This window comes from Cyprinodon tularosa, unplaced genomic scaffold (genome assembly GCF_016077235.1).
Source record: "Cyprinodon tularosa strain WSP-4 unplaced genomic scaffold, ASM1607723v1 ctg191, whole genome shotgun sequence".
In the NCBI taxonomy this organism is placed as follows: domain Eukaryota; kingdom Metazoa; phylum Chordata; class Actinopteri; order Cyprinodontiformes; family Cyprinodontidae; genus Cyprinodon; species Cyprinodon tularosa.
The window spans coordinates 17,171-39,382 of record NW_024038682.1 but is presented as its reverse complement, the minus strand read 5'-3'; the positions used below and the strand labels follow the sequence as shown (position 1 = coordinate 39,382).

The window sequence follows — 22,212 nt, the reverse complement described above, 5'->3', positions numbered from 1 at the left end:
CACCCTAGGCCGCAGTTCGATGATCGACTTTGTCATCATTTCATCTGACTTGCGGCCGTATGTTTTGGACACTCGGGTGAAGAGAGGTGCGGAGCTTTCCACTGACCACTACCTGGTGGTGAGTTGGCTCCGGTGGTGGTGGAGCATGCCGATCAGACCTGGCAGGCCCAAATGTGTTGTGAGGGTCTGCTGAGAACGTCTAGCGGAGTCCCCTGTTAGGCGGGGCTTTAACTCCTATCTCCGGCAGAACTTCGAACACATCCCAGGAGAGGTGGGGGACAGTTGTAAGGGAAAATAAGAACTTCTCTAAAAAAAAAGTCTGCAATTGAAGCAGTTCAGGGCTCTTAGCTCTTCCTCAGGTCTTAAATGCAAAGTTTACCTAAACACAGAACTTTATATCACTGACCAAAATGCAGATAAGATGCTCCTTAGATGGACTCCACAAGTAGTCCATCTCTTTAAGCTCTGATTTCAGCTGCAGTCCACAGCATTTAAATCTCTCCAAAACTTTGGTTCCCTTTTTCTTCAATCAAAGTTTTTCCTTCTACGCAACATTTCTTTAATAATTTGGATAGCACACTATGCCTGTTTCTTTGGCACTGAACCTTCATGGTTTAATTTCCATGTGCGATGTGTCAGCAGTAAAGCTGTCAAGCAGGTATTCTTCCTCATAACCTTGTAGGCCATAAGATGACATTTCTGTATTAGAAATCATGTTTTTATTGATCTGATACAAGATTGATATTTCATGAGAAAACTCATTTTAGAAGTTCTTTATTAGCTTCAAGGGTAATTTTCCAAATTAACAGAGATAAACAGTTATGTAATTAAACCTTTTTCAATTTAATCAATGGAAAATTGTACTTTTTTTCTAATTTACTGGGTTGCACCAGAATATATTTTAATCATAACACCCTAAAGGTTCACATCAGACTGCAGTAATTTGTCTCTTTGCTTTCTACTGCATCACAATGCTTAACAAAGAAGACCTTATTCACCGACTGAACAACTGACCTCAGAGTTAGCTGAAAATAATCTGACACCATTTTAGATGATACTGTCACTGCCTTTCACTGTTCCTGCTGTGTGTCAGTGTGACTTGTGACATCAGTGTAAAGCAAGCTGTACAAAGAGCTGATACTGTCCCCAAGGACAATTGCCTGTGTCTCCATCCCACTCATGTAGCCATACAAGGGCTACATTTATAATACCTGTAAAAAAAAACAACAACTTTATTTTAGTCATTCTTTCTTCTGTCCATTTTATTCAATTTATCATTTTTCTTTTCTCATTCACTATTTCCACCTTGTCCTCCATTCATCTTTGTCTCATTCCTTCCAGTTTGCAAAAGCACACCACATGCATGCTCTGCTCTCTCATGCGTGCACACAGTGATTTCCCCATAACTGGGTTATGTGTAACCTCAAATAGCCTTTTTTGACAATAGGGAGAGCCCAGAGTTCATCCTCTCTTCTGCACCTCTGTTTTTTTACATCTAACCTGGTATAAAAGTTATATATGTAGTAATTAGCAAAAAATAAATAAACAAATGGAGCCGACTGCATGTGCCCTGGTTTCTAAGAGAGGATAGCTTCAAGGTCATGTTCCTGCTGAGACCCTGCAACACTGAAGTATATATGAGAGAGTGCTGGTATGCACGCACAGTTGGACACCATAGCCTTTAAGGAACCAATCATAGCCATTTCATATGTCAACATCTAATCTTATTACCAAAAAACCCAAAACAGGCTTAATATTAGGGCTATTACATAAGCACCCTAATTTACAATGCATTCTGGGAAACATGAGATACTTACAAACTTCCAGTTTAGGTCAGTGTAAAGTTAGAGGAGAGGGAAACAAGAGGAGAAGAGAAATAAAATGAAAGGAAAGGAAAATGCAGTAGGAGAAAATTATGATAGAATGGAAGCTATAAAAGAAGAGTAGTATAAAAAAAAGGAAAAATAAAAACAAAACAAGAGAGTATACTTTTAAAAAGGGTAAGAATAAATAAACACAATTAAGATGCAGGAATCAGGATAGCAAGACTTTAAAAAGAGGCTACAAGTAAAAACTATGGATCTACAGTCTCTTGAGAAAGAGTATAAATTATAAGAAAAAGGAACAGCAGCCTGCTGAGTGTAAAGGTCACAGGAGATATGCTATGTAAGCATACCCTTATATAAATATATATAAAAAAATATATTTGTGGTTTCAACTAATCTCCTATCTATGTGGATGGGGCCTCAAATGTTAACAATTACCCTGAAAACCCAATCAGGGATCAGTCACACACGAGCAGCACATTAGAAACACCCTAAAGATTAAAGTAACTATAGTTAAGAGGATATATCGTCATTTCTATCCTCAGTATTCTTCCATCCCCTTAGTTCCTTATAGCCAGCCACCACAGCTGTGTCCCCTTATTTTCTGATTTCCTCACCTGCCTGCCTTGCTCTTTTCTCACCCTCATAGTAAAGAGCAGGTGGTTTTCATGAATCTATTCTACAGTCTTCTGTGTGTTGCCTTCTGTCTCCATGCATGGTTTAAAACCTGTTAAGCCTTCTGCATCTGGTTCCACTTACTCACAGAGAAACACGGTGGTGGCAGCATCATTCTGAGTGTGTCCTTTAGCTAAAACAAGGGCCTTAATCAAGGTAGGAGGAACTCTAAATATCAGTCATCCCTGGAACATAATATCAGACAGAATGAAAAATGACCCAAAGAAAACATCCCAAATAACAACATAATGGTTTAGTGAGAAATTTTAGAATTGCCCAGACAGACCAGAGACCTGAATTCAAAAGACAGCTGTTCACTGGAGGGAGGGTTTGCAAAGATATTAAACCTATTGCCATGCTAAGTGAGAAAATACTGAATCTTGTAATAATGCAAAAGATAGGGATATGCACTGTTGTTCATCCACTTTATTTATTCATTTTATGTTATTAACATTCTTTATTTTTGTATAAAATATTTCAGCCTTTTATACATTTTACTGATGATGGGTGCATTTAAATGAAATAAAATATCTGAAATGATTTACCACAGCCTTATCAGCACCCAGGTTTAAAAAAAAAAATTATGCAGTGCTTATTCTTATTTAAATGCATCTGTTCAAGGTAGAGCTTCGGCTGACACATTGCACTTTAGTATTATTAATTTCATTTGCACGTTAGATGAAACTACACAATAGACCATTTCATATGGCCTTTTAATCTGCAAAAACATATCCTACTAAGTACCATACGATGTGGTTTAGAATAATGTGCGATGCATTTAGTTTTTTTTTTTTTTTTGCGTTCTGTTTCATTTATTTAGGCCCATTTTCAACTGAGATATAGGCAATAATAATTGTTTAAATTTTCTGAATCTTGGCCTCTTTATAAAGTCGGAACAGAAATGTTAAAAAGGAACAACAGCAATGCGATGGATGAGAAGAGAAGTGTGTAATCTGCTTTCGCCCCCGCCTCCTCTCACCTGGACGGAAGTGGAGCGCAGGTAAAGGTGTTGCGCGCAGCCTCCTCCTCTCCAGGTGCTGCGGTGCGGCAGCGCGCTCCTTGTCTGTAGCTGATACACTTTCATTTGAGGGAGACATGCGGCTAGATGTGCTTCACGCTTGGAAATAATCCATGAGACAACCTGAGACATTCTTCTTCTGTTTCTCCTCACCCAGTAATCTCACGGACTAATGTGGCTTCTACTGCTGAGCCTGGTTCTGCGGCACTGGATCTACACCGTGGAGGGTAAGCTGGCGCCTTGCTCCATGTCTAAAGATTAAAGGGCAGCTCAGTTGTCATGTGCACAAAACGAGGCCATAAATGTTGGTGACTTTTGACATCATTATTAAAAAAGAAAAAAAAAAAAAAAAAAAAAAAGGAGCAATATTAAGCCATTTGGAGTATAATTAATGCAAAAATGCAAGAATTTTCCCCAAAGCTCCTAGTTGTGGTTGTCTGTTTAAACTAGGATCCAGATATAATGCACATACTGCAATTCAGTCATTAAAAGAAAAAAAAATACTGGTAACAAGTTCATGTGTGTTGCAGGATCATGTTCAACTGTAAAGGCTGGGACTTGTGATGAGTGTCTGCAGCGCAGTCCTCACTGTGCCTGGTGCACACAGGAGGTAAACAAGACTTCATACTGAGATTTTAAAAAATGCAATAGCAAATGTGTTACTCAAAAAGAAACTTGCTATATTGCTAGATATTTAGAAAGCACAATCTCTTTTTTTTTTGCATTACTTCCTTCATCTTTCAGAATTTCACAGACTGGGTTTCAGTCTCAGAGAGATGTGACACACTGGATAATTTGCTAGAAAAAGGATGCTCAAGGGACCATCTCCTGTTCCCTGTTTCTGAAAGCCAAATTCTCCTAGAACGACCCCTCGGAAAAAAGATAGAATATGCAAATAGCACTCAGATTTCTCCACAAAAAATTTCCCTCAAGCTACGACCAGGTATTTCAATCCGAGTATCCAAAGTGGAGAATCTGGAGTCGGGTTCTCAATCTCAGACTATAAATATTTTTTTCTGTATCCACAGGCAGTGAGGAGACTTTTCAGGTTAAGGTTCAACATACAGATGATTATCCTGTGGATATGTACTACCTGATGGACCTATCGGCCTCCATGCATGATGATCTTAAAATGATCAGAGAGTTGGGCTCCTCTCTGTCCAGAGAGATGTCCAAACTCACCAGTAAATTTCGAATAGGCTTTGGCTCTTTTGTGGAAAAACCTGTTCTTCCCTTCATCAAGATCACTGAGAAAAGTCTGGCCAATCCCTGCAGGTGTTTAATTAATAACAAAGCAAGAAAAGATGCTAATGATACATCTTCAGCATAGTTTTTATTGTAATGTTTGTTTCTGTTTTCCTTTACTCCTCATTCCTTACAGTGACGTCTACTCATACTGCCTTCCAACATTTGGCTATAAGCACGTCTTGTCTTTGACAAGCCAAACCAGCAGCTTTAATGACATCGTCGCAAAGCAGAGCGTGTCTGCTAATATAGACAACGTGGAATGTGGTTTTGATGCTATAATGCAGGCAGCCGTTTGTGGGGTAGGATTGGAAATAAATCAATTCTTTCTCCAATTTCCGGTTTCTGAATATGTTTTGAAAGTTTTTCTGTACTTGTAGGACAAGATCGGATGGAGAAATGATTCCATGCGTCTGTTGGTGTTTGTCAGTGATGGGGACTCACACTTTGGGATGGACAGTAAATTGGCCGGGATTGTGATTCCTAATGATGGGCAGTGTCATTTGGATGAAAACAATGAATATTCTATGTCCAAAAAGCAGGTAAATATTCACCTAAGCAGTCAAAGGGTAGCTTAGAAAAGGCAGGCTAGGTCAGGGACTTAATTTAAATAATGAAGTTATAATACCAGTGATCCTAAATTGAATCTGAGTCTTTTAAAAGTAGTCATTGAAGAAGTCCACATGTTCTTTTTGTAATAGTAATAAGTAGTATATTGTGTTATTTTTTTGTTTTTTCATAAGGATCGTATCTGAAAGGTCTGTTTGTTTTTATATCAGTCCCACTGAGTCAAGATAACCACCTTGTGCTGCAGTTATAGCCGATGATATTCAGGAGTGAAATTATTGGTCTTGCTTCAGAGTTAGGTCTAGATCGAAACACCCGTTTTTCAATTCTAGCACTCCCAAATTTTAAGGTGTTGCTTTAGCTACAAAGTTAAGGGCTTTTGTTCTGGAAGGTAAACCACTTGGTCTCAAGTCTTTTGCTGTTTTTCCTCCTGTATGTGTTGCTGCTAAAAATGCTGCCACCACCATGTTTCAGTGTTGAGATGAAACCTGGTAAACGGTTTTGCCTGTACGGAAGGTTGAAGTGTCATCTAAGAAATGCACATTCCTCCATGTGTCTGCTATGTCCTTTACATGGGTTGTTGCTAACTTTAAAAAGGCCTTACTAAGGCTTTCTTTCAATGACGCATTAACCTTTTGCCCCAGTTCTGTAAAGGTCACATTGGTAAAGTGCACAACTAATAGCTATCAAGTCCGCAAATTCTTCTACCTGAGCTGTGGATTGCTGTAGATCCTCCACAGTTACCATGGGCCTCTTGGCTGATTACTGCTGTGGTATATTCTCCATAACCAGACCTCAGTTTTAACTTTTAATTTTATAACTGCTGCCTTCAAAGAAAAGCTTCATTTTGTTATTTATCTTTTTTAAACTGAAGTTACGTGCAGTCTGGCTGCGTTTACCAATTAGGCTTTTTTCTGCAGTCTGTAGATTTTATTATTTCAGAAAAGCAAGGAATAATCTTATACACTATTTTGTTTTAAATTTTGTCAGTACATTGTTGTTTTTTATTATAATGCAATAAAACAAGAAACTTTGTGCTGTAGGGGAGCTTTTTTTAGATCCAAGCTTTCGTCTTCTACACATCTTTATTAAATGAAACAAACTCAGATACTTTTCTCTATTCTTGCCGAAACCTGCGGAGCCGACCCACACACCCTGCCCTTTTCTTCTTTTTATACCTGGGTACTATTAGCTTTCTTATATCTGACTACATCTCAGGACGCAGTTGAATATTCTGTAGTGACAGTACTGAATCCACTTTCAGTATTTCTAGACTATGTGGATGATGTTTTTCACTAGTCTCTACAGTCAGGGCCATTATTAGAACAGCTTCCATGAGTCATTGTTTCAGACAACTTTCATTATTAACTTTGTGGTCCTTTTTTTTTTTTTTTTTAGGAATATCCATCCCTCGGGCAGCTGATTGATAAATTGGTGGAGAACAACATCCTCCTGATATTTGCTGTTACAAAAAATCAGATAAATAATTACAAGGTATCTCCTCCCTTCGTAATTATTCTTATGTATCCAGATGGAGTAAACCCATTCCAGAAAGATACTTGTCTCCAGGGAGTGTAATGCTTACTGAGGTTAACATAGTTATCTATTGAGCTGTATTCAGCTTGTTAGAACTGGCTCAGTGTTTTTTTTTCCTTTAGCCTTTCCATACTTTAAATTATGGAAATTTGAGCTGTCCACGTTGTAACCACAACACTGTTGTTTATCTGCGCTGTTTTGCTTTCAGAACTATGCAAATCTCATACCTGGTGCCACAGTTGGAGAATTGGCATCAGATTCGAGAAACATCCTGGAACTGATTGTAACAGCTTACAAGGTAAATAAACAGTCTTAGTCACTGAGGATGTGCCCTAAAGAAAAACTTTCAAATTTGTTGCTATTGTATTTTGATGAACTAGTTATCCAATTTTGAAATTCCCTTTGAGCCGATCCTCTGACAGCCATGAGCTGGCCTTTTCCAGAAATCCTGTCCTCCGTTTCCCCTTTATTCTTCTTTCTTCTGCTGAAGTTCTTTACCTTTCCCATAATGTGCCTTGCATCAACATGTCTCGCAGCAAGTTTCTGCTTGTCCCACCAGTTTGATCTCCTCTGATTCTTACTTGCTCTTTCTTCCCCGCTCCTTCCCTTCACCACTCTTGGCTGGGTCGTTTAGTAAACCCCCCCCGGCGGCGTTGACCCGCGGTCGAGTGAAGCCCAGTCCTCTAATTATTGTGCCCAGTTATGCTTTTTGTTTAACCACACTGAGGAAATAGGTCTATGTTATCACTCTGATTGTAGCTGCACTGCCTTGAGGGAATGAAATACAAACACAGGAATATGCTATAATAGTTGGCAGGTAATGTGTATTTATAGTTACTTGCAATTTTGGATTATGGTTTAGCTTTTCCAAGAGATATTTGAGCCAAATCACTTTAAATACCTTGAAAGTTATTTACAGAACAACACTGCAGACTTCTGGATTTGATTTATGGACTAAATCTGTGTGAGGTTGGGTGTATCCCACACATGGCCTAGTTTTCACCTCCATTTCATGATGCAGTTACAGTTAACCCTCTGTTCGCATCTAGACAGTTTGTCAGAGTCCATTCATCATGCAATTTACTCTCCACCTGAGGTCGGTTGTCATTCTTCTCTCAGCCGTCTTGTTTGCTTAAACACACCTGGCACAATGACTCACATGAAAGACGTAAGTGAAGGCTCAAATGGCTAGCACATCACAGGTCAAGGCAGGGTGAAAAAATTGACTGCTTTCAACCTCCTTGAGATCCCTTTTCAAGATACACAAGGGACACCTTCCTCAGTATCTATTTCCTTTTCATACGGGCTGATGAAGTGTAAAGTTTGTGAACTGTTTTCCAGGAGCTGCGCTCAGAAATTGAACTTGAGGTCCTTGGAGACACACAGGATCTTCAAATGTCCTTTACAACCATCTGTCCAAATGGCACCGTCTTTCCTGATCTAAAACAGTGCTCTAACATCAAACCAGGCGAGACGGTCAGTTACTTCTGCTTTGAAACAACTGCTAATTGTGCTAGTGTGCCGCTCATGCAGGGCAGTTTAGTGCAGTTCAAAGTGCTGCACCATGTATAATTTAATGAGAAAGATAAGATACATTTGCAACAGATGCAGACAATAAACTATACTGCTGGTCAATAGAAGTATTGAAGAGCTCAGATGCTTTTTCAGTAAATATATTTGTATTATTTGCAATGACGTCAAATTCATATCTGTTGCCCCTTATTACATGAAAAATGTCATGGATAAAATAATTGAAAATTAGTATTTAAACACTTGAAGAACTGTAATGAAAAATTATTTGCTAAAAGCAACTTCAAGATATCTTCTAGGGCTGATCAATATATCCAGATTTTCTCAGAGATATAAGATCAGACTATATTATATATAGTAAGAGGCTTTATGTTGACCCCCCAGTTCCTCTTTCTGTTCTTCCCTGTTTGTCTGCACTGAACTTCCCATAACCCCACCAATCGCCCTCTCTGAACACAAACCACCCTGCCCTTCAAAAGCTTCACTCATTTAGGTGGATTATTATATACTAATGTTCATCACTTGTATACGTACAGCAGACAGCTGTTTATTATTAATATCTGTGTGCGTCATTTAGGACAAAGCTTTAATTCAGAGGTGCCTTTGTAGACCAATTTGGGGAAAGAAAAGAATATTGAGCTTTATATCTTATATTGCCATGCAGATTAAAAATATCCAGATATTATTTTTGGTCCATATTACCTATTGAATGTATGTATGCATTGTTTGGTTGCGATTTATAACCCGTCTTTCTCATAATCTTTTGTCTTTTAAATCCTGAAGATTTATTACTATCATGGTGCTTTGTTAAGCCATTTTTTGCAGTTTAACTCTTTTTCTCTAAATGTTATTTAGAATACCCTCATCTATATGTTTGGGACCATTTTCTCTCAGGCAAATGCACATTCGTCTCATCGTCCAATAAAAAAAAAAAAGATTATTATTAAGATAGTCTTGGTCCATTTCCTCATTCATTAATATACCTGGACCATATTCTGTTAGAAAGCCCACACCATGATGTCCCCAAACTTTCTTTTGGTGGTGGTTTTCCACAGGGATTTAAAGAACCAATGTTCATCCAAACGTAATCTTTGCAAGGATATTCAAAGTTCAGCTTCGACTCCACCTGCTTAGACACTGGCTTGTTCAAATCCCCTGCTGTAAACCTTAAACATGCCTTTTTTTGCATGAGATTTTACTGAAGTCTCGTACAGTGAGTGTGCATGCTAAACAGCGTGGTTAACTGCATTACTTATTGCTTTCCCTGCCATTCCTAGATTGTTTTGAAGCACGGTGAATGTACTTTGGTTCTTGAACATCTCTTTTGCCTCCTCTGCCAGAAATCTGGACATCTGGCCGTGACTGGTTTCTGATGAATGCTCCAGTAGTGCTCACTGGACCATTCATGTGTGTAGAAAATCACTTGTAACAATTGTCCTTACTGTAGCTTGTTTTTATTTTTTACAGAAAGAGTGAGGATTCTTCTTACTTTTACCAGTCATAAAACTCTTTGCTTTACTTCTGTTGCAAAAACCTTTTGAAAAAAAACATCAGCTAATATTCACTAATTATGCTATGATTTGCACAAAGCATTTAATTTCATACTGAATTCTGTTGTTAATGGCTCCTACAGAGACATCTACACTAAGGGTTAATATGTTTGATACGGATTCTACCAGCTGTAGGCGTTAAGATTGGTGACCCCAAAGTGAACTAAAGAAAAGTTGTTAAAGTAGCAATTGTCTGAATAGACAAGCTGTTAGAAAAAGTTGTAATAAAAAAGTTCAAGCTATATGGGCAAAATAGAAACCTGAAAAAATGTTGAGCTCAGAAATCCTGAATCAAATATTAAAATCATTTAGAGAGCTAATTTGAAACTTCGAAAGACATCGGGAAAGCAGCTAGACTTTAAAATGAATATCTTTAAGTATCCCCCTTTAAAAAGCTGTAAGTCTCCTTTATAGACCCCATCTATTATTTTTAGAATGGTCTGCTTCATTTTCCTAGATGACACTCCTTTAACAGATTTGTTAATATTCTTGATTTTTTTTGTTAATATTCACTTAACACCTAAAAACAGCTGGTAAAATGAGGATGATCAAGCCCTAGTTTGGGAATTGAAATAGAATTTTTTTGTTGTTGTTGTTTTTGTTTTTTCATAGGCTTATAAAGACTGAATAGATCAGTTATTAAAGCACCTAGTGCTGCCTCACATTGGGTTTCCAAAAGTAAGTACTAAACTCAAAGATCCCTCCAAAAGAAAACTTTGGCAAAGTCCTGACAAGTCCAGATATATTTCCTCCTACTATGGACATTATGAATACCAGAACAGTAACACTTCTAGGAATCTTTAGACTTACACTTTAGACTTTAGACAGATTTTATTTTTGATTTTAATTTTATCAATGTTTCTTTTGAATTGAATTTGTGTCTTTGTGCTGCAGGTTGTATTTAACGTGTCTGTGGGAACCTCAGGATGTGTGCCAGGAGTGCGGCACTTCTCCCTCAAACCAGTGGGCTTGCAGGACAGTCTGGAAGTGGAACTCGAGTCCCTTTGCTCTTGTGACTGCCAGCAGCCTCCTATGGCAAACAGCAGCCAGTGCAGAGAAGGCCAAGGGGTTTACCACTGTGGCGTGTGCGTGTGTCAGCCAGGGTTTCTGGGAGCCCAGTGTGAATGCAATGAGGAGACCGCTTTGTTGAGTAACTGCCTCATCTCTAATGACTCTGAGATATGCAGTGGTCAAGGGGACTGTCACTGCGGGCAGTGTTTGTGTAATGCATCCAGCTTCGGCCGGATCTACGGACCATACTGTGAGTGTGATAATTACTCCTGTGTTCGCTTCCGAGGAGAACTCTGCGGAGGTGAGGTCTCACATGTGAATGCTGGTACTTTTGTCTCTTAGTGGTGTTGTTTTTCTGAAGGATCTAACACTTTTTAGGTCATGGGGTGTGTGACTGCGGGGAGTGTCGCTGTGAAAGCGGCTGGACGGGAGAATACTGCAACTGCAGCAGCAGCACCGAGGCATGTATGTCAGAGGACGGCAGCCTCTGCAGTGGCAGGGGGCAATGCAAGTGTGGCCAGTGCATCTGCTCTGTTCCTGGGGCGTCTGGTGTTAAATGTGAAAGGTGTCTGACATGCGGCGACTCCTGTAGCTCTGCAATGTGGGTAAAAACCGATGTCCTCATCTTTTAGCTGAATAAAGATTTAACCTGGGAAAATTAGAACTGCTTAATCTCTGGGATTGATATTTCCTTACATGAAGATACACCAATTTTATGTCTGTTTGTGTTACTTTTCCTTTGTGCTACATGATCTGACTGTTCTTTTAAGTTCAGGGATATCACGTTTTGTTCTTCTTGTTCACATATGTCTACACCTTCCCTGTAACATCAAAAGACACTTATGTCCCCAACACAGCTCTAAAAGATTTCGTTTCTCTGCTGTAAAGCAGCTGTCAGGGCTGGTGCCATTTGATACCAGCAATACAGGGGATGCTGATGATAGAGAGGGGTGCAACCTTGGGAAAATGTTGATAAGTGACTAACACTGTGATTTCTTTGTATATTCTCTATCAGTAACGGAGCTTCATCAAATGTAGGTTTTTTAAGATTTTACACTAAACTAACCGTTTCTTTTTCTGTGTGTCTTTATCATCAGGAGCTGCGTGGAGTGCCATCTGCTTGAGAAGGATGACTTTGGGTTGTGTGAGCAAAACTGCAACGCTGCTAAAATTTCCATAAACACAACGGCAGGTAATGGATTCCACCTGTTTTACCTGTACCACTGGTTCCAGAGTTAACACTTACATTGCCCGCATTTTGTGACCTCTATTATTGCTTGTTAAGATATACATAGACTGTTAAATAAAGGCATTATTAAAAACATTGGGCAACTGTTGTAGACATTTGATGCCCAACTCGGTGTTTTGTAGTTTGACACACAACACTAATTGGACCATCAAATATTTTATAGATCTGAAGTGCTTGAAACAAATGGTTGTAATGGAGTAGAAACGGCAAAAAAAGTGTTTTTTTATTTTTTAAATGTTTACTTTTGCTCCATCTGTCAAAGATTTCTCTGGTTGAGCATATACTTTCTTTTTTTGGTTGTCCATTGTTTGAATTTGTTTTATCGACACACCTGACTCATTTGTACAATGGCATATTGTCTTATCTTGCCAGCTGTGAAAACTTGCTAAGAGTTAAGCCTTATCATATTGATCACCAAGGATCCGGGACTCTGGGTTTACTAAAATTACCCACTTCGGCTGACACAGAAAAGTAAAGAATAAATTACAACATTGCTTCAATTTTATTTTTATGGCTTACCATCAAATTGATTGTATTTTACTTGTAACATCAATATGTAGATTTTTTTTTATGTAGATATGCATTTATAGATATATGCAGATATAATTAGCATTTACATTAATTTATTCAGGGTATTTGTACATTTTTACCAGAACTGACTTTACTATGGGATGATGCTGTTCTGATGCTATAAAAAAACATTAACGGTGTGTGTGTGTATATATATATATATATATATATATATATATATATATATATATATATATATATATATATATATATATCCTCTCTCTGGCCTTTAGGGGTATTCCTTTTATTTGTACATTTGAATAAATTTATATTTTAAAATACATAAACAAAATTGACTTGATTACTAAGCGAAAAGAGAGCATGATGTTTGACTTGTTATTATGAACTTTTTATTTATTATTCTTATCTTATTTATGGGATTTGTTGAAGTCCAGACCATTGTTTCAACATTTTGGTTTACAAAAAGTGATCTGTTGGTTCGAGAAATTTAATTTTAGAAGCTTAAATGAGTCAAGATCCACCTCAATTTACCCATGACCTTGTACTTGAAACCTGCCTTGTAATCAGGTCAAAGTTAGTGTGAAAAAAAGTTGAGGTGCCATTTTCCCTGTCTGCTGTGCTGCAGTGTGGAAGATGATTTGGCATCCAAACTGGAATTTCAGATATTTCTTGAATGATCACTGACAAGGAAACAGTTCTCAAACAGTTTTCACTCACTCAAATATGCAACAGTTAACGGTTAACAATTTTCCTCCAGGCAACAACAAAACGGGAACGTATACAAGTTTCCAGCTCAGACACTTTGACTTTCACTATTTGTTCAATTAAAGACATAAAAAAAGCTCAAGAGTAAAAGGCCAAGACGGTGAAAGATATTTGCTTGAATTAAATCAGTGGTTAAAGAAAGGATTTATACCAATATTTCAACTCAGGTTTTGTTATATATCAGGGTCAACATGCTAAGTTTCACCTTGGGTCAGTGATTTGGAGGAATGCCGACCTCAGTCGACTCATGTGTCCCTCTGAAGTCTGCAACCGCATCCTTTTAGATACCACAGGACAATGGGGAACATATTATTTACGTTGTTGTACAGGCAGTGCTATTATAGTGACAGTGAATAGCCAAAGGAGCCAGTCATCCATCATGGAAGAGCTGATTTTTAAAACCGTTGTCCCTATGCAAGCTGAGAGGTGTATCTGACTATCACTAAAGGTTTCTCCAGCCTTTGTGTGACTAGATTATAATGTTTGATATGGAAATCCCACTGAAAGTCAAAAGAGGAAAGAACTATCCTTTTACATTCTCCAGTAAAGCACAAAAGGCTGCAGAAATGTATGTAGTTGATGCTTCTACTAGATTCACTTCATAAATCTTTGTATTGCTTTTTAGATTATGACAAGAAGGCTTCCATGGAATGTACACTCATGATGGAGAATGGGTGCAGGATGGCGTTTTTTGTAATAGAGGGTGAGACTGGAACCATTGCCTACAATCCACACAAGTATGGTAAGTTTTTTCTGATAAATTACAACAGATTCGTGACCTTCTGAAACTGACGGACACCTTTGATAAAAACTTTATGTCATCCGGACTCCAGGGTCTTTGGGCAGGCGTACACTGTACGATATTTTCAATCGATGTACTTTGAGGTATAGTGGAGGATGTTGTTTTTCTGGATGGATCATTAAAATAAGTGGTCCTCCTAATTGTCAATCATTCTGGTTATATATGTTTACATAAGACAAATCTTTTGGAAAGTAAGCTTGTATGAGCGATGCAAACAGCAACTTTTAAACAGAGCGTTGAGGTACTGTAGATTGGCTTGTAACTCTCCTTCAACAGCAGGATATGGTCAGGATCACCTCACAAGAGCCAACTAAATTTCAAAACTCTGCAAAGGATTACCGATTGGGGGGGGTCGTGATAAGCTGATCCCCTCTTGTTTCTCCCTCGATACTATACCACATAGGATGCATGATGAGGATGAGGATGTTTGGGTTGTTATAGATACTGCAACATCTATCTATCCATCTATCTATCTAGATGTATACTCTGTGTGTGACATAAAATATGGATCTCCATCCCTGCCACAAAGGCCATCAAATAATGTTTAAAATAAAAAATACAGTAGGTTGAAAAGTCAGAGCATCCATCCATCCATCCATCCATCCATCCATCCATCCATCCATCCATCCATCCATCCATCCATCCATCCATCCATCCATCCATCCATCCATCCATCCATCCATCCATATTTCTCCCTTTCTTCATATAGGCTATCATTTGATCGTTCACGCTCTCCATAGTTCTCCTGTGGCGCGAGCATAGGGCGACTGTTGCGCGCCTTTAGCGAGCATGCGCGTTTCCTGTCGCTTGCGCGGTGACTCGTGCCACCTGCGCTGTGCGGAGATGCAGAGGAAAGCGTTATGTGGCGGGGAAACGCAGCTCGACGTAACACCGGTATTTCCATGTGGAAAACGCTGTTTTGCTGCTGGATCCTCCTCACTCTCCATCTCTCTGTGTGTGCTGAACGTTAACACCCGCCAGCAGAAACACCCACCTACCCAACTGACAGATGGAATCTCACTCTACATCAGCCATTCTCATCCTCCCCTCTCTCATGACAAGGCGCGCACCTCTGGATGACCTAAAAAATAATCTTTAATATCTCTTAAACAAAAGTAGCACAAACAATATTTTTTTTCTGCACAAATCTGCACTAACGTTGCACTAACCATTCAGTCTATTTGCAGAGTTTTTTGACGTGGGTGGGGTGTCAGCTTCACGCAGCTGCGCACGAGTCCTATCATGAAAAAAGGTTAATTGTGCGACCTGAGTAACGCGCAGTAACGGGGTGTCTGCAATGGTAACTGCGTTATAGTTACAGTCAAAGTAATTAGTTAGATTACTCGTTACTAAAACAAGGTAACGGCGTTAGTAACGCCGTTACTTTCAACGCCGTTAGTCCCATCACTGCCTAAAAAGGCCCAAAAAGGGTAAAGAAAATCGTACAGTGTATGTCCACCCTTTGATTATGCATCCTGCACTTGGCTCACACCATAGATTTTCTATGGGGATTATGATCTTTGAAGCTTGATGCACATTGTTTTTGTGCATGTTAACCACTCCTGTATCGATTTTGGATCGATCATCCTAATAAAAGATTCAAAGGCACAATTTTTTTTTTCTGAATAAAAAAAAAGTGGTTTTAGAAGGCTGTCTGATTAGCAGTGGTCACATTTTCCTGTAATATGTTTGTTTTGAAAATAAAATTCCCTTAAATCATCTCCTCCTCATCTTGTCTCAGGATGTCCAGAGCCACCCAACATCCCTATGATTGTTCTGGGAGTCTCCCTCTCTGTTGTGTGTATTGGTTTGATTCTGTTGGCTGTGTGGAAAGCACTGGTGTCGGTCCACGACCGTAAAGAGGTGGCGAGGTTTGAGGCTGAGCGGGCAAATGCAAAATGGCAGACGGTAAGACCTGTTGATTAAATGATGTAGATGCTGATATTTTATATTTTTCTTGAATTCTATTATAATATCACTAAAGTATAAGTTTCAATTTTATTCAAATTGATCCAGAATTTCACTATTATTCAATGTCATGTAAAGTACCACTTTATTCGAGTACCTCTGCCAAGTTTACATTCCCACATCATGGGCAATAATGTTAGAGTAAAAGGTTTATGTGGAATTTCAGAGGCCCATTTCACAAAGCAGGTTTAACAAACTCAGATTTAAACCCTGCCCCGCCTCTCGCCCGTAGACAGCTGGAGATAGGCACCAGCACCCCATGTGACCCCACTTGGGGTAAGCGTGATAGAAAATAGATGGATTTAAACCCTCATCTCTTATTGCTCTAGCTAGCCTAAGGTTAGAAACTCTGATTTTTCAGTTTCACAATGGCTGCTGTTATTTTTATAAACTCTTGAGTAGGTCCACTTAGAGTTTAGCACATGTATAAGCATTTAAAGCCATTATCAGTGGAGCCCCGATTTGACGAGTCACCATGACAACAGGTAACAGGAAATGTCTATTTCAATTGACTGAAATTAGAGATTTGATGAATTAGAAAAAATATTGGAGAATGTATTTAAAAGTCAGAGCAGAAGCGCTACAGCTGCAAACAAGAGGGAGATGGAATAGGATTAAATTGAATTAAAGCATACATTTATATAAAGTCCACATTAGCAGGCCATTTTAACATTTATTAAAAGCTCTCTCCTCTCTAATGTTCCATTTGTAGAAAACTGAAATAAGATTCTTCCTTGTCAAAATCATATGCCTAATTGGAACTGTAACAACAGATTTTCTAAATTCCATTTTTGCAGCAGAAACTCAATTTCAGAAAGTAAAAAAACAAACAAAATTGTACCCCTAAGAATGATTGTTTTTATACCTAGAAATTTTTACACATTTTAAATGAAAATTATCAGCTGGACTGAATATGTATATATGAAATCTAAAATATATTTTTTTCCTAATCAAAAAAATTCCAAGTTATTAGCTATAACAACAGGAATATGGCGATCTGAAATTAATTTCTAAATATCTAGAATATTATCCAGAATAGGTGTGAAGAATGTAGTTTTGTTGGAAATGTTCTTTTGACAAAGAAAAAATGTATTTCAGATATCAGAAACACCTTTTCAGTCAAACGAATACATATCAAAATGGCCTGCCATAGCCTGTTGTGACAATCATAACATTACGGAGAAAACTAGTTAATTGCTAGAATGTTAGTGGATCAATGTATTCTGTTTAGGTGAAATCAACTGGCAGCAGGTTAAGATGAAGTATAGAAAAGTTGTTTAAAACAGATAGGAGCTGTGCATCATCTCATGTGTTCCTCCTCAGTTTGTCTTCCATTACAGAGTAAATATTAAGTGGCTTTTTGCAGCCTCTTCGAATGTTATCATCGCAATCAATGGTCATTATTAGCAGTTATCAGTCCCATAGAATATCTTCAGATTGTGCTTCCTACCTACCTGTGGGTGCAGTAGGTTGTTATTACTGAATTAATCCTAATCCTAACCCTGAAGTTATTCCTTTTCCAGTTAAATAAATTTATCTATTTATGAGTAATCTGAAAATAATTTCAGTAGTTCTTCATGTATTGTAATAAAATAATGGTTTGAACATCGCTCATATGAAACAAAGCAAAAACAAAAAATCCCATATCCTGTCAACTGTGTGGTTTTAATCACCACAATAAATCTATTTGACTGAAACACGAGGAATTTAGTCAAAGTAAAGCTTTAAAATGCAGTAAATAAAAAAGATGCATTGTAAAATAGGCAAATGGTGGTTTTAGATAAGGCAGAAGCAGCTGTTATCAATGGTAAACTGCATATCAATCGAAAAAATATAGACAGTGAAAGAGATCCAGTTATAAGCCATTCTATGTGACTGGTGCTGTTTGACTGTGTAGTTGTTTTCTATAATGCTGTTATCACGCATCAACGTTCTCTCACTGATATCAAGCTCTGTTAAATACCTGTTAAAAAAGTGTAATGCTGCAAACATGAGAGCGGTATAAAGTCGTGGATGTATGTGATGGATTGTGAGGTGAAATGGTAGCATTCATAAAGATAACATTCTGAATATAAACTTCTTTATGCGGTGTGAGAACCCTCTCCTTGTAAATATGTAATTCCATTTAAATTATTGCCGATCATTCTTTAACTGGATTCTCGTCAACAGGACATGCTATGTTTGTGTTTTTATCACCGAATGGGCCTAATGACTAATTTTCTTTTTGTATTATATGCACAAAACTCTCCTGACTAAATCAGGAAATAAAACAATGGGATTGGCTTTAAGGAGGATGGAGACAGAGTGCACTCTGAGAAAAGAGAACCTGCTCCCAACCAGGTTAGATCTAGGAGGATGTTACTACGGTAACAGACATTGAGTAAACTCTCTTTGTGAAACGGAAAAGTCAGAGTTTCCCTGATTTCAGATTTAGAAAACTTAAGAATTTTCAGTAAACCTCCTTTGTGAAACGAGCCCCAGACATTTGATAGAAAACTTTTTAAAATGGGTTTGTTTTGTGCCATGACTCTACTCTGTACATTTTCAAAATGATTAACTTCTCTCTCACTCTACAAACAGGAAGCTAGCCTGCTTTTTTGCATTTTGCATTCCAACATTACCTAACGCACAGGATCCTCATGATGTTTGGACTCCCAATGGGCTCTATGCAATACTCCACTACTTTCCTGAAGTCAAGGCAGCTCCTTTGTTTCCTGTCATCACTGGATGAATTGATTAAACTAGGGCTGAATCCCAAGCCGCTCCCTAACCACTAATACTTAACTATCGCAGCTGTGGAAGGCTCCTTGATTAAAGGTGTGGATATAAACGAGAAGGGGTTGGCCTTCCCTCCAACGGAAAAGGAAAGCAGTCATTGCTATGGCACCATAGTGACGCACCATGTTCATGGCTGTAGCTCTGTGGCACAGGGTGACATAAAACATCATATTTGCCCCCTACTAAAACAAATGTATACAGTCAAATATAACTATTTCAAAGATGACCTTCCTTTATGGAATTAATTACAGTTTTTTCATATATCTAACTTGTGATTTTTCGTCAATGATGAAGATACAGCAAACCAGTGGAACTTGCATTTAAATGCAAATTTAAGTGCTGGTATACCTGCTGCCAAATTCCAGCGAGCCTGCACTTAAGGCAGACTCATTGCTTAAAGGCTGAACGGTCCATTCGCCTAGCCTGGGTGCCATTCCGAACTTAGTCCCGCCCACAACGTTTGAGGTTGGGAAGTTCGGTCTGGCATTGCTCCATAGTAGCGCGAGTATGCTCGCACAATATCTGGCGGGCCAATCAAAATTGTCAGGGCGGCCTTTATACGATGATGAACAGATGATCAACAGTAACATAATCAACCAAGTCACCAAAGCGCGCTTGGGTGACAACAACAATGGCTGCCGCTGGAGAGTTGAGGTGTGCAGATTCTGCTATTAGGTCTGTTCTAGAAGATATTGACAGCAAATTAATTTTAAAAGAGGAACAGAGAAACGCGATCACGGCTCATCTTCTTATTCTAGGCGTGCAACTGCACGCTTTGATTTTTGTTGACAACAACTATGCGTCGCTTAACATATGTCACGCACTCCGTTGCTCTTATTGGTTGTAGGTCTATCCAATTGAGTGCAGAGGCATTTTTTTTCCTGGTTCGTTCGATACACGCCCCATAATCACAGCTCTATGGAGCAGTATCAGACTCATATTCTGACTAGAATTGAGTAGGACTACGTCAGGCTACCATTCGCCCTACCCACTACGTGGTTTGGGATTGCACTTAATGTGGCGGACCCTCCGCGGGAATGCCCAAACGGAGGGTTAGTGCTTTGGGACCAGTTTGGGAAAGGGTCTAGGTATGTCTAGCCATTGTCGTCATGGTTACTGATGTAATCAATTTATCCACTAATGACAGACAGGAAACAAAGGAGCTTCAGGAAGCAGTGGAGTTGTGCATAGAACCCATCAAGTCCAAGGTTCCACTGTCTATATACTTTTCTATCTTTCTCAACGGGAGTGGTACTGCCCCCTGGGGGGTTGGGGGGTCGGTGCGGGGTGGTATGGTGTTGCCATCATTTGGCTTGTACAAAGTAAATTTCAATTTTACATTTTAAACTTTCATGGAATCCAAACTAAAAAAATTATTTTAAAGAAAATCTATAGCTTCCATCACTTAAACCACCAGCACCCTATAGTTTTTTTTTTTTTTTTTTTTTTGAGGGGGAATTTTTTTGAAAGCCACTAATCTATAGATATACTGAGATTTACTGAACTGAGATCATCTTCATTAGTCCCACAAAATAGCCCCATGTCGTGATGCTAGCAATTAATAGAGTATTTTTTAAGTTTGAAAACTTCCAATGTAGAATGCTAAAAACTTCAGCCTAATCATGAGGGATTTCTGTTTGGAAAAGATGGTTTCTTCTTGACTGTCTCTCGTAGCCCATGTTAAAGTAATCGCTCTGTTGGTTTCTGCTCATATAATATGTGGACCTTAAAATTGTTTTTAATCATGTCAAAACAGATTTGTCTTTTCTGTCTTTTTTTCCAGGGGACCAACCCTCTGTTCAAAAGCTCCACATCTACATTTAAAAATGTGACTTATAAAAACACACAGAGAAAGGAATGTACGATAAATCACTACTGATGATAAACTGGAGGCATTGAAAGCCATCATCTGACTGTACCTCAGTGCATATGCAGCGCTTTTTAGATACGTTGGTCTGAGATTAAAATGAATAACTTTTTATTCTGTTTTACATCATAGATGATGCAAGATGGTAGAAAATCATGACAAATGAATTTCTGTTAAAGTGCACTGCTGGTAACATACTGAAAGACACTAAAAGTCAATGTTTCTGCTATGTTAGCTTGGTAAAGAGGGACACACATAAGTGGATAACTACTGAAAAACGGATTCATTGAAATGTTTGTAAATATTGTGTTTTTATGTTTTATTATGTTTGTTGCTTTATTATAAAGCAAGGCTGAGCCTTTAATAATGCAAACTTTTGCGTTGTTTTTTTTTTGTTCTTTTAAAGGAAAACTAATCAAGACTACTTCTTACTGTGAATTACTTGATATGCAGTTTTGACTGAATGTATATGCTTGTTAGTACTTGACAGCGACAAAAGGTAAAGTTTGATCTTGTCAAACCAGCAATGTTGTCCTATTGTCTGGTCATACTGCTGTTAAAAAGTTTATATATTTAACGTTTTGAGTTTCTTTTAGCATTTCATTGTCCACTGATTTTTTTTCACTGATCTTGGAATAGATTTGTTTTCAAGGGACTTTAATATGTTAATATTTTTTTAGGATTGTTTTTCTCTAAATTAAGTTGTCTCTTCCTGTTATTGCATACAGCAAATCTCATGAACTCATGACATGTCGGTCATTTAAAGTGCAAAATATGACCACTATCCTACCACACTGCGTTAGTTATAGAGCTAACTTTAGCCATCAATCCATAACATCCCATAAATTGTCATCAAATAACAGTTTTTTTTTTAAGAAATTTGGTTGGCAATATAGCACATACATGGAATAGAATATTTGAAGGTTCCGTTTTGATATATCTAAAATATCAGACTCCTATTCTTTTTTTTTAACCAAATATTTTAATAGAAATTAGAAACTATTTTTGGTTTTTGAACATAATTCTATGCATATTTAAAACAAAAGCTGAGGTGTCTCAACCTGAAAACCATTTATAGAAGGACTTTGGTGTGATTCCCTCACAATTATTACAGCACAAGCTAATTTAAAAAAAATTTAATAAACAAATACATTTAAAACCTTTTTTTTGTAAAAGTCTATCTGATTAGACTTGCCAGTTTTTTGTTACACAGGGCTCTGCTGCCTCGGGACAAACTCCAGATGTTGCTCTGGTTCTTTTGTCAGCTTGGCAAATAAAGGTCTTTGGATCTTAA

At 38.2% G+C, this 22,212-nt stretch overlaps 1 protein-coding gene across 1 annotated transcript; it reads left to right on the top strand.

Annotated features, from left to right (window-relative positions):
* Positions 1-3,510: 3,510 nt before the first annotated feature.
* Positions 3,511-22,043, top strand: itgb6 (integrin, beta 6). The gene is made up of 15 exons (XM_038283243.1): positions 3,511-3,746; positions 4,050-4,129; positions 4,264-4,462; positions 4,548-4,794; positions 4,901-5,066; positions 5,145-5,306; positions 6,730-6,825; positions 7,076-7,165; positions 8,209-8,343; positions 10,842-11,259; positions 11,337-11,559; positions 12,056-12,150; positions 14,129-14,245; positions 16,047-16,213; positions 20,835-22,043. The coding sequence occupies exons 1-15, from the start codon at positions 3,692-3,694 to the stop codon at positions 20,928-20,930; spliced, it is 2,346 nt and encodes a 781-aa protein (XP_038139171.1). The 5' UTR covers positions 3,511-3,691; the 3' UTR covers positions 20,931-22,043.
* Positions 22,044-22,212: the final 169 nt, after the last annotated feature.

Excerpts from the sequence above, each read along its gene's own strand:
- itgb6 (XM_038283243.1), top strand. The coding sequence starts at position 3,692 with ATGTGGCTTCTACTGCTGAGCCTGGTTCTGCGGCACTGGATCTACACC. Across the intron at positions 7,166-8,208 it reads TGATTGTAACAGCTTACAAG|GAGCTGCGCTCAGAAATTGA; the intron begins GTAAATAAACAG and ends ACTGTTTTCCAG. Across the intron at positions 16,214-20,834 it reads CAAATGCAAAATGGCAGACG|GGGACCAACCCTCTGTTCAA; the intron begins GTAAGACCTGTT and ends CTTTTTTTCCAG.